Genomic DNA, 12,882 nt, shown 5'->3' with positions numbered 1-12,882 from the left:
CAAGTTGTGGCACATTGGTTTTAATCCAACTAAGGAGCTCCCAACTAGGGTACCACTTTGGGTAAGACTTCCTTGGTTTCCATTGAAATTCTAGAGACATGATATTTTACATATGATAGTAGAAATAAGAGGGTTCACTAGTTTAATTATGTAAACAAGGAATTGAACTTGTTTCCAACCAAAAATATATTAATCCCGGGGAACAAGATTTAATAGGTTCAACCTCAAACCTGTGAAGGAAAGGGTTGGACATAGATTACATTTCACTCTCCCCTTTGTTTAAGTTGAAACTGAATAATTGAATATGAGAACTAGGTCTGATGACGTGAAATTGACAATGATCAACATATACATGTAGTTTCAGAATAGATATGCAAACATGAAGCATAGATTTGGAAACGAGAAGAAGAGAGGAACTTGTGATTGAAATCCGCACTAAAAAATTAGGGACAATGATGCTAGGTGTCCTTGTCCAAAATTTTCAAATACAAAAAATGAGATATTTTCATAGTCAAGATGTCTCTATGAGTATCTCCCTAAAAAAAAAATCAAAAAAGTGTCAAACACCATTCATCGATTGCCAATGTCCAGACATTTTTTGTTCTTCAACATCAAATCCTATGCATCTCAGTCTCCTCTTTTCAAATCTATATTTGTTGGCTCTAGATCTTGTCACCTATGTACACACAAGAGAAGAAATATGTTGTGTTGATAGAGGTTTTCCTAGGTCAAACCTTGGGTTCGAATTAACCCTTGAATGAAATAGATAAATTGAAATGGAAATATTTGAATTAGAATGTTAAATGTTATGCGTCAAGCTTGCTGTAGTTGATGATGGTCCTTTGAATGTGATCACAAGTGTTGATGCAATAACACGACATGACAATACATAAAAGAATCAATCATGAAAACATGCTTGCATGAAGATTGTTGCAACTTGTTGCTCCATAATGCTTAGATCTTGAAGGATATGGCGAGATGAAATGATCTTAGTAATGCTCAATAAAATGGACAAAAATTGAATGCTTGTGATATGTGTTGATGATGAATGTGAAAATGAATTGAAATGATGCTCTTATATAGGGTTCTCAAGGTATTTCATAAATTAGGTTGACTTCCAACAATCATATTAAAATATTGGGATCTGGTATTAGTTGGCGGGAATTGAGCACTAACATATTTAAAAATGGGCCCTTGCTAGAGGGACAAGGGCACCTAGTGTCCTTGTCTACCCAAAAAGAGGTGAGTCAAGGATGGATCTAATGCACTTAGGCTCAAGATAGAGACCCCCATCATCACGTGATCATATGATGACAGTTTTGAAATACAAAGGCTTGAAATATGCTTGGATAAGAGCTTGAAGGAGACACACTAAGGCAAGGACACCAAAAAAGACTGTAAAATTATAAAGGGTGACAATTTACAATACTACATTTAGCCCCCACTTTAGTGGGAGTATGAGTCTACACTCATAGTCACTAAAAATGAGAAGAAAGAGAGACATAGACACATGAGCAACTAGGAGCAAGATTACAATGAGATAAGACATCACTAAATTTGAGGGAGCAAGCCCCCAAGCTTACGATCTTAACTCACAAAAATATACACAAAAATAAAGCAAAATACAAAACCAAGCTACACAAAAGGGTAAAAGACAAGCAAAGACAAAATACAGACAAAAAAGGGGTTACTACTAAAAATAAATGCTCCAAGTCAACTATTTGAATAGACTTCGATAATTAAAATGTCTCAACCTCTAATATCATTCTCAAAATGCTATTTGAAGAGAACACATGGTCACATGGAAAGAGCAAGAGCATACATCAATTGATGAGACAAGAAACCATGATCTAATGACTAGCAAGGTGTGTTATGCTTTGGATTCATGGGAGAAAATGAAAGGACACATGGATTTCATGGCCCAACAAGTTGTGTTATGCTAGGTGATCCATGAAAGAGAAAAAGAAGGAATGTGGATTCCATGGGTAAGCAAGTTGTGTTATGCTAGGTGATCCATGAAACCATGAATTCTACAGGACAACAAGTTGTGTTGTATGATATGTGTGAAAAAAGGAAAGGAGAGTCAAAAGATCTACTAGCAAGCTATGTTATGCTAGTCAACTCATCCTAAAAAAGGAAATGAAGAGTCAAAAGGTCTAGCAAGATGTGTTATGCTAGTCAACTCATCCTAAAAAAGGAAAGGAAGAGTCTCAAGGTCTAGCAAGTTGTGTTATGCTAGTCAACTCATCCTAAAGGTTGCCAAACAAATCTTTCTTTTTGCAAGGAAAACAACTGCAAAAAAGGTGTTACTAGGACACCACCACAATGATAACCAAACAAAGCATTGCTTGTAAGAAAAACCACAAAATTGAACAAGGATAACAAAACAAAGCATTATCTATAAGGAAATCCACAAAATTGAATAAGGATCTATGAATTAAAAATGATAACCAAACAAAGCTTGTTGTTTGTAAGGAAATCATGCAACATTGAATAAGGATAACCAAAGAAAGCCTGTTGTTTGTGATGACATCCTACAAAATTAAACTGCAACACAAGCAACAAGGAGGTTGCATATATTGCCCCCTTTAGATGTTATCACAACTCTATGTTGACCTCTTAAGGTAGAAAGAAAACACAAGGATGAACACCTTCATCAGTAGGGATATATGCTTTGAGAAACAATGTGCATATACTCCAAGATAAAGAGAGGGCATATCTCTTTTGAAGCAAGGAAGAGATAGTTGTAAAAGCGATATCTTGCAACAAGTGTAAATGAATCCTTTCGAGGGATGCATGATGAAAGGAGGAAGAGATCTTGCAACAAATGTAAAAGGATCTTTTTGCACATGGGCCATGTTCTCGTCCTTAGCTAGCAAATGACCATATGGTTGGTGCCGAGCAAGGACAGTTTGATTTTCCATTATTTATATCATGGTATAATGTAATTCATTTGTTTTGATATCATTATGGCATATAGGCCATCATTATTGTATTCAAGACACACACACACACACACACATCCCTAGAATACGTACTTGAACTCCTTGAAATTGTAATAAGTATTTGTAAATTTGAAATCTTATGTTTATAATTATATGGAGTTTGGAGAATAATTCATATTTGATGATGTGTTAAATGAGTTAATTTAATAAATTAATTAGTTTGTTTTCTCAAGGACCTTACAAATAAGGTCCATGAACAAGGAGAAACTAGATAAACATGAAACAAACTAACTCATGGAACATGTAGCATCATCTGTCTTTACAAAAGATGCAACATCATTAAGGATTAAAAGATAATAATCAATGAAGAACAAAAACACCCTATACTCCTTTGCATATGCATGAAGATAATCCTATGTAAAAGGCACATGAGACCCATTCAATGATATAACAATCAATAAATAATAAACCAACACCAACCTTAGGTAAATCAAAATTATTCATTTGAAAACAAACCTTATAACAAAACCTAGGGGTGTGAGATCGAAAGCAACTATACTCCACACAAAACAACACTCCGTACAATTTTTAAAATCCGCAAAACACGATGGATTTCTCTAAAATTTTCAGGAGTGAAATTTTCATGCTTTGCATCTCCATTGTTGTTAAACCACAAATATTAGATGGAAAACGCTAAAAAGATTTTTTGAAGTGACCATTTGTATAGACAATAGCCTAGATCGGTGAGATCAAACATGTTCACCAATTTATATATTAAAAAGAAAGGTACACATTTCACTCTTAAAATTATATCACACAAAAAGTAAGAAGGTGTAGGAGGACCATCTTTTACGCTGAAGCTATTTTGGCTCCAAAACAGACCTTTCGTACAACATGATAGCAACGTGTTAGTCAATCACAGCTGTTTATTACAAAATCGACGGTGTAAAACGCGCAACTAACATATGTGTTAGTCAATCCGTACTACCGTTTTGGAGCCAAGAATAGACGAGTCCCATCTTTTATGGTGGAGATTATGGGACGAACGCATATATTTTGGCTCCAAAATGATAATACAGATTGACTAACACGCGTGTTTACCCCCTCAATTTTGCAATTAACGGCTGCGATTGACTAACCTGTCGCTAACACGCTGTACTAAAGATCCGTTTTGGAGCCAGAATAGACACAACCTTATGAGACAAGGCCAATTTCAGGTTTTAGTGAATTTTGAGTCATTCCAAAATATTTTTTTTATCAATAGTTAGTTTAATATTTTACCACTTTGCCTTCCTGCTAATAAGTGGATGACAAATATGCGCCCGTAACTATCACGCAAGCATCTTTAATTTTAGTTTAAAGAAACGTGAGTGTCAGTTAATTTCTATATTACTTAAACTCATTAACCAGCAAAACCTCAAAACATTTTGTGTGTTAAAATATTAGATTTAGGTAATCTTGCCACCTATCCAGAAAGGGTAACGAAATCATATGTGCTGGATGAACCGTACGTTAAGAATCCAGATTTTCAGGTTAGAACGCCAAAATAAATGAGTTCCAGATTTTGTTTTTTGTTACATCGTTACCCAGGTAGAATTCAAGAAAGAACTGGAAAAGTTAGATTGTCATGATCCAAGTGGAAGTTTTCCATTAGCTTTTTACTTACAAACCCTAGTTTAATAGTTGTTCCGTTACTTCTCCTAAAATCTGGATTCAGGAGGTAAAGAAGATCTAGAGTTGTTGCAGAGCCGTCTGGTGACAAAGTGGTAAGTGAGTGAGTTTAATCTGGAAAGTTTGCAGGTTTGCAGTTTTTCAGAGCAGTTGGGCAGTAAAAGGTTGACGATTTGTGGGGTTCGACAAAGATAGCGTGTTAAAAAGAAAATTGGGTTTTATAATTTGCAAGTTTGTTATTTGTTTTTATTTATCAGTTTTGGTTTTTTCCTAATTCCTGTCAAAATTTCCATGGCTTAATCTTCTGTACAGAGCAAATAGAAGGAGATGTTGAGACGCAGATTGTAACCGCTTAACCGTTATTTAAAAAGATTAATCTATTTGAAGAAAATTTCAGAGAGATTGCGAACATATTCCCAATGTAATTATCAGAACCTTTGTTTATTGTCGTGATGTGTTTTTTTTCCACCTGTAAATGCAGTTTAGAGATATTTGTTAATAAGTATGGATATTTGCCTTTCTTTGAGATGATTGAATGACCGACCCCTGTTTGAATTCTATTTCTGAGTATTTATTGATGTATATATGTTTTTTGTCTCAGATGTCGAAATTGGGAGATATATGGTAAACTTCTTTGGAATTTTGCTTTGAGATGACTCTGAATTCTGTGCTGAATAATAATAAAGGGCATTATCTTTCAAGCGAAGCACTCCAAGTCCTCTATGATTGGGAACCAACTGCAGGCACATTGGGGATATGGTTACAAGTTGTGACCTTACCTGGAAGATACGTTTCTTTGTTGCCTCTTCTGGAGATTTCTCGGTGCAATTGATAAATTTTGAGCTGTTAGATATGGTATTTGTTGATTATCTTTCTCCCTTTCAAGACATATTCTTTCAGCCATGAAGTAGTAAAATTGGGGCTGAGTGTATGATATACCTATAGAGATGTGAGACTATCATATTCAGGCGCTTCAAAAAATTGGGGCTTCTGGAGCCGTTTTGTTGAGCAGTTAGAGAACTTCGTAGAAGAAATTATATTGTCCGCATGCACATATTAGCCGGTTATATACTTAATCATAGGTCTGGACACTTTGTTTTTTGTCAAGAATAAGTTCAGGGTTCTATTAAACATTAAAAAATGTCAGATGTGAAAGAACCCCTTCTCCCACCACGCCCTTATGTTGTTGCAGAAGCACCTCATCGATCCACCATTCCTGGTAGGCCATTGTTTCAAGGACTAGACTTCTTAGGACTTAAAAAGCGAGGGCAGGGTGTTCGCTCCTGGATACGGATAGATACAAGTGGGAATTATGAAGTTTTGGAGGTTGACAAAGTAACCATAATGAAACGCTGTGATTTACCTGCAAGGGATCTTCGTCTTTTGGATCCATTGTTTGTGTATCCTTCAACAATTTTAGGTCGGGAGAGAGCAATTGTTGTAAATCTAGAACAGATAAGGTGCATTATCACAGCTGATGAGGTGCTGCTGTTGAATTCTTTGGATAGCTATGTGTTGCAGTATGTAGCAGAGCTGCAAAAGCGTTTGCATATTAAAAATGATATGGTTGGCAATATTTGGCATTCTCGTGAACAAGGGAGCTCGAGATTTCCATTACAGTCAGCCAGGCAAGAATCAACTATTGATGCCTTATCTAACATGGGACAGGCAAGGCAAAAAAGATCTATTGCTCAGGCTGATTTTTTCAATGGTTCATCTGCAGACGACTTGCCATTTGAATTCAGGGCGTTGGAGATTGCATTGGAGGCAGCTTGCACATTTCTAGAAACCCAGGTATGTAACAAGCTTATTCATGTTTCAAAATATGATGTTTATAGCTTTTGAAATATATTTAGGTTATGTGCAAGAGTTTCTGGAAAAACTGTGTATGCTTTTTGAATCAATGTTTAGGTTGTTTAAATGTCTGATGTTTATTAGTAATGAAGAAGCATATGACTGAAACAAACTGAAAGCGTCAGAAATTGATGATGTTTCTGTGGAAGATAATTGAGGGAGGAAATTAGGATCTCTGAACTAATAATGCTGCAAAAAATAGTGGTGCAAACTTATAGAGCTGAACAAAAAAAATTCAAGAACAAATTGCAAGGAAAAAATTCAAGAACAAATTGCAAGGAGCTAGGAAGAAATGAAGCAAGTGAAAATGCTTCGAATTATTTGAACAAATTGGTTACCATTGTTTATATTGATTCTTGTGTGATACATGACGTGTTCTAGAAAACAAGCAAGATATATATATATATATATATATTAAAAATATATAAATATCAACGTAATTTGGTACAAAATTAAATAGGGAACACAGGTAGGATAGTGTTTTGCTTCTGTTTTGTGTTTTTAATAACTTAGAAGTCACTTGTTTAGGGGTAGTCAGGGTTTGTTTTTGGGCTTGTTTATTAAAAAAATGCCATTTTTTGTTTGAGGGGAGGGGGAAGAGGCAGATTTTCCTTGGGTTTGCCAAGGTTTGACCAGGGTTCTGGGTGAACTTGCATCCATAAGCTGAGGCAGAATCTGGACCATGATCTTTAGCCGGTCTGAAACAGTCCAGGTATGATATTACTTCTGGCTGAACCCAGTAACAGAGCTAATTGTAAATGTTATATTTTCACATTCAAATGATTGTTTGGCACAATATCCAATTTGCAAAGTATCAAATGGCATCCTTGAGGAATAAAATTCATCATGTAGCATGGCTAAGTGATTGTATGAATAATATCCTATGTTCTAATTTGTATACTCTCTAAAAATGCTTTACAAACATTTATTTTGTCAAGGGAGTTGTCGGTGCTTGCATCTTCCATCATTGATATATTGTGGGACTGGGGTGGGGCTTGGCTAGAGCTACCATTTTGCATTATTATGAGTTAGGTGCCTTTTTGATGCCTTAGGTTCCTTTCTTTGTACACCTAAACACCTATTGAAATCATGTTCTTCAATTTCATCTTTGGACTCATTTATTTAATTGTTCAATCATGGTCGATATTTCTGGCCATGGATGATAAATGTTTGTTGTAAAATTATGGTTGTTAAATAATAAATTTGAAGATGTAAAATTATCAAGTTAAAATATATCGAAGAGATCATTTTAGATTTAATTTTGAATTACTTAAATATTGTTATTTTAACTATCATTTTATACTATATTACAATAAATCAATAAATGTGAAAAATATGTAATGTAAATGAAATACATAAATAGTCTAGACTCTCCTAATAATGAAGATTAAAGTACCAAATAATGAAGATTAATCACGAATTAGATGTTGATTTAATTGAGTCCATGTCTTATTGCATAAATTATAAATAGTCTAGACTCTCCTAGAAATGAAGATTAAAGTACCAAATTATAGATGACCTCTGTAGAATAGATGGTACAGCGATTGAGAAACCAGAAATTCCACCAACATTGTTTACAACCTTGTGCATGATTGTGAAGACAAAGCTTCTCTCAAGATGCGCTATTTTCAGTGAATCACATGTAACCATTACTTGAGAAACCTAGTCCAAATGGAAATAACGGTATGCATTAGTTTATTGATTTTTAAAAATTGAAACTTCAACAATTATATCCTTATGTGGAATGAGGTAAACTGACATGTTTGAATTCTAGAGGTCATTAGGTGAATATAAAGGGATCTATCTTTATGAATTTGACTAACTCATAACCTTAACCTCAAATCTGCTCATGGGGCTCTAACTTGGATGTACATAGATATCAGATATGATTAGAAAACTTGTCCTTCGATATTTTTGGCTGGAAATTTGCCAAACCGATATGAACTAGTTTTTAGAGTATCAGAATTATCACCAAAAATATTTTGTTGAGCTACTTTTTTTGTTTTCATTTTAGAAGATATCAGTTATGTTACATTTTCCTGCCTGTTCTATTAGTCAGAGAGTTATTATGTTACGATACTGCAAATGAATTTGACATGTTTTTGCTTGCTGTAGATTTTGTTTTTGAATATAACAGTTATTTATATTCTGTTTGTATGTATGATGCAGGCAACTGAACTGGAAATAGAAGCATATCCCGTATTGGATGAATTGACATCTAAGATCAGCACATTGAACTTAGAGCGTGTTAGGAGATTGAAAAGCAGGCTTGTAGCTCTGACTCGTAGGGTCCAAAAGGTGTAAATCTTTAAACATCAATGATTTGTTATATTTGAATACACAGTAATATATCATGAATTAGCAGTGACAATTTCACTGCAGGTACGAGATGAGATAGAGCAGCTTATGGATGATGATGGGGATATGGCTGAGATGTATTTGACTGAGAAGAAGGAGCGCATGGAAGCTACATATTTTAGAGATCACAATTTATATGGTTATAATTCTGTTGGGGCTGGCTTTTCAGTATCAGCTCCTGTTTCTCCTGCATGTTCTCCCACAGATTCTTCAAAGCTGGAAAGGACTGTCAGCTTGGTGCGTAGCAGGCATGAAAGCATGAAGGATTCCGAAAACAATGATGAACATATTCAAGAGCTGGAGATGCTACTCGAAGCCTACTTTGTGGTAATTGACAGCACTCTCAACAAGTTAACATCGGTAAGTTTACAGACGAAACAATCTTTAATGGAGAGATCTAAGAAAATAAAATTAGATTAATTAGTAGGGGTTTTTGTTTCAGTGCTCACACCCTGTATAATTGTCCACTACGGACCACATCCACTATGTGACTTCACAATTCCTGTATGTGCTTAACAACTATGGGGATACCACTCCAATTGCAGGAATACCACAGCGGCACAGATGCCACTTTTGGGCATTTGAACCTGGATCTCCATCTTGAGAACCCTATGACCTTGCTATTTGAGCATAGCCCCTTTGACTTTTCTGGAGAGTTGTTAGTGGTCAATGTTAATTTTTTCTCATTTTGTTTGTCAGGGCATTAGTAAAAAAGGCTTAGTTTTGTAAAATGGTCTGGTAAAATTTCTGTATATGATTGCAACTTTCTATCTAATTCCTGTTCTTATGGTTTTTAGCTGAAGGAGTACATTGATGATACAGAGGATTTTATAAATATTCAACTGGTAAGATTTTTAGGTCTGATTGTTTATTACTTTCAAAAACCATTGTATAGGACTGATTTACGCCTTGCTCTTGCATAAATCCTTACATCAGTTGTTCTTATTGTGTAATATGTGCCTAAGACATAGGTGGGTGTCATACATTTGCAAAGATGACTGACATTTTTGACATTACATGTTGGAGTCAATTCTTTGGACTTTTTATCTTCTTATTTAGAGTTTGATCTTTGAGAATGATAATTGGCAGGATAATGTTCGGAACCAGTTGATACAATTTGAGCTATTGCTCACAACAGCGACTTTTGTTGTTGCTATATTTGGAGTTGTGGCAGGAGTCTTTGGCATGAATATCCCAATTGCTCTGTTTGATGAACCTTCTGCTTTCAAATGGGTTATTATAATAACTGGGGCTTCTGGGCTGCTAATTTTTGTCTTGTTTTTATGGTATTTCAAGCATCGAAGGTTGATGCCACTGTAAGAGATCCTGTATTGTAGCCCATTATTGCGTATCTCGGTTATGGGAAAATTATTTATGGGGAAATGTTGTCTTTTGTATCATTCTTTTAATTGTAGCAAATACAGCTTCATATGCAGCAATATAACGATCAGGCACAAAATGTACAGATTTTCTGTTATTTTCCAAATGATCCTTTTTAAATGGTTGAGAAATAAATAAATTGATAGTGGGGTTACTGTATATGGCACTCAAATTTATAAAGGATGGAGAAGAGAATTAGTCCAATAGCATTACTACCGATGTTTTAGGTCATGTGTCTCCTGGGGCCTTTCTGCTATAAACCAGAATTGGAGGATTAGCTCAGTGGAATCCCCACTGAAGTTTAAGCTCATTGTTATAATGTTTTTCTACTGAAATGAAAAATTTAATTTACTTTAGTATTTGATGACATTAAAATGATCTGTCTCAATACTGTGGTTTGTCTTTGGATAGTTGGCAGCTTTGGTTGTCTTGGGGAATCATATATTGTGTTTGTATTTAATAATATACCGTGCATTTGTTTTCCTAGCTTTGGTTGGAGTATGAATGCGGGTTGATTTTGGTTTTTAACGAAGAAAATGTAAAATTCGAACTTAAGTCACTTTCATAGACACCCGAACAAATTGCAATTAGCATGAGGCCTCCACTCGTGGAGTTTCAGAGACTGTTGAAGGTTGAGAAAATTACTTTACATCACAGTTGACCCTTTTCCACCACAAGCATTGCTACCAGTAAACAACTAAGGTCATAATCTTGAACATAACCACATTGAATTCAACAGATTGAAACACTCAAAATCAGAATCCCGCAAACTTGAATCAAGATTTTGGTAAGCCATCGAACATCAAATTAGATGAATAGGGAAAAGGTGATCATGGCAATCATCCATTGTTTTCAAAACCGGAAAATTGCATTTGAAAACAGTTAGAATCATCAAACATATTGACAATAGAATAACTAATTGCGAGCAGGGATCAACACGTATAAGAATGCAAATTGGTGTAAGGTGCATGAGACAAATAAGCATTATGGAGCCTGATTGTTCATTGTATTTAAAAGCATTTGATTATTGTGCAAGAATTGAACAATTTTTGAGCCTGAGAATTCCAACGAAGTAGGTCCATCCATGACCATGATCGTGGATAAAATATTATGTTTTTGATTAGAAAATCGTAAGCTGGAATGCAAAATTTGGGAGGAGGTACTGCCCATTAAACAAAACCCATCCTACCGGTCAAAAAGTCTGTATTTCAGTTTGTGTTTCATTGCATTATGTCGTTATATTAAGCTCCTTCTATGCTGATGCAAGTCTGATGAACATTGTACAATGTACAAATCACCATTTTTTGGCAGGGAAGTAGTGTGTGTGGCAATGAAGGAATGTGGTTGGCGATGTTTAGAGTCAAGATTCTCGCATCAAGTTCCCTTCTGAAAATCATGTTACACTTTTATACCCCACATTTCATCGTCAACTATCCCACAAATGTGTCAATTGAGAACATCAGGAGAAAACAATGTAGGCTATAGAACTCGTTTTCAATCTCACAAAAACTAAACTTAACACACAAGGAGTAATCTATCGAGTCTTATAGCGAATCAAAATGTTATACCTTCATTTGTTATATTTAGGATATACTTGCTTGATCTAACGAAGGGTTTTGTTTCACTGTTTTTCTTGGTAGAGTAGCAACAAGGGATCCTCAATCGAAGGGAGATATATATTTTTAGATTGATTAGTTGGGGTTCTATTGGCGATCTACCTGCGAAATTAGAACATATTATAATATTATAGAAATCATACTGAAAACATACAGAACGCTACCTAACATCATGTTATATAACACAACAGATTGATTAGTTGGGGTTCTATTGGGGATCTACCCTGGAAATCAGAACATATTATAATATTATAGAAATTCTACTGAAAACGCTACCTAAGATCATGTTATATTAAAACATATTATAATATTAAAGAAATTATTCTGAAAACACTACCTACCATAATATTATATTAAAACATCTTGATCATTGAAGTCTCGAAGGCAGCAATGCACCAAAAAGAGCCATACACAACACCAAAAATACCCAAATAGTAACTTATTACAAAATATGACTTAAAGCCACCCTTTATAATCCATTGCACCACCATTTGACACAACATACTCCACCCAACCCGAAGCAACATACACACCAGCAATCCCCAAATTTTTCTACACTAAGCTTACTGGAGATGAAATCTAATCCAAAATATAGGCAAAGAAAAGCAGCTACCCATCTCTACATACACTTGCCTATGGGTGACACATACACAAGCAAGGACCTTTTGAATGTCACTACAATTAGAGCTCAAAGAAAAGCAGCTACCCATCTCTACATACACTTGCCTATGGGTGACACATACACAAGCAAGGACCTTTTGAATGTCACTACAATTAGAGCTCTTAGAATCGCTAGCTTCCTATCTAATAACATCTAGCTATTCCTTATGGCAATCCTTGGGTGCTGTGGAATTCATTGATTCTACCCCATCCATAATTTGGCCACCCTTTTATGGAAATGCTTCGAGTCATCAATTAGTGAAGTCACCTCTCTATCACCAAATTGTAATGATAGAAATAATTCCAACAAACTAAACTCAATAACATCTAACATATATTTTGCTAGATTTGCCATAAAACCCCTCTTATTTTTTCCTTCGGCCTCTTACTAGCCACCA

At 35.1% G+C, this 12,882-nt stretch overlaps 1 protein-coding gene across 4 annotated transcripts; it reads left to right on the top strand.

The window, feature by feature from the left end:
* The first annotated feature begins 4,343 nt into the window (after window positions 1–4,343).
* On the top strand, window positions 4,344–10,567 carry LOC131047869 (magnesium transporter MRS2-B). Of its 4 annotated transcripts, XM_057981665.2 has the most exons (8): window positions 4,344–4,477; window positions 4,663–4,711; window positions 4,929–5,037; window positions 5,218–6,410; window positions 8,640–8,768; window positions 8,853–9,188; window positions 9,626–9,673; window positions 9,918–10,567. In XM_057981665.2, the coding sequence occupies exons 4-8, from the start codon at window positions 5,757–5,759 to the stop codon at window positions 10,146–10,148; spliced, it is 1,398 nt and encodes a 465-aa protein (XP_057837648.1). In that variant the 5' UTR covers window positions 4,344–4,477; window positions 4,663–4,711; window positions 4,929–5,037; window positions 5,218–5,756; the 3' UTR covers window positions 10,149–10,567. The 4 variants fall into 4 exon arrangements, with proteins under 4 accessions (XP_057837648.1, XP_057837649.1, XP_057837647.1 ...); XM_057981664.2 differs by lacking the exon at window positions 4,663–4,711 and having other exon boundaries at window positions 4,361–4,477; XM_057981666.2 differs by lacking the exons at window positions 9,626–9,673; window positions 9,918–10,567 and adding an exon at window positions 9,374–9,588 and having other exon boundaries at window positions 4,354–4,711.
* The last annotated feature ends 2,315 nt before the right edge of the window (window positions 10,568–12,882 follow it).

This window comes from Cryptomeria japonica, chromosome 3, assembly GCF_030272615.1.
Source record: "Cryptomeria japonica chromosome 3, Sugi_1.0, whole genome shotgun sequence".
In the NCBI taxonomy this organism is placed as follows: Eukaryota; Viridiplantae; Streptophyta; class Pinopsida; order Cupressales; family Cupressaceae; genus Cryptomeria; species Cryptomeria japonica.
Note: the sequence above shows the minus strand (reverse complement) of the source record. Positions and strands in the feature narration are given on the sequence as shown.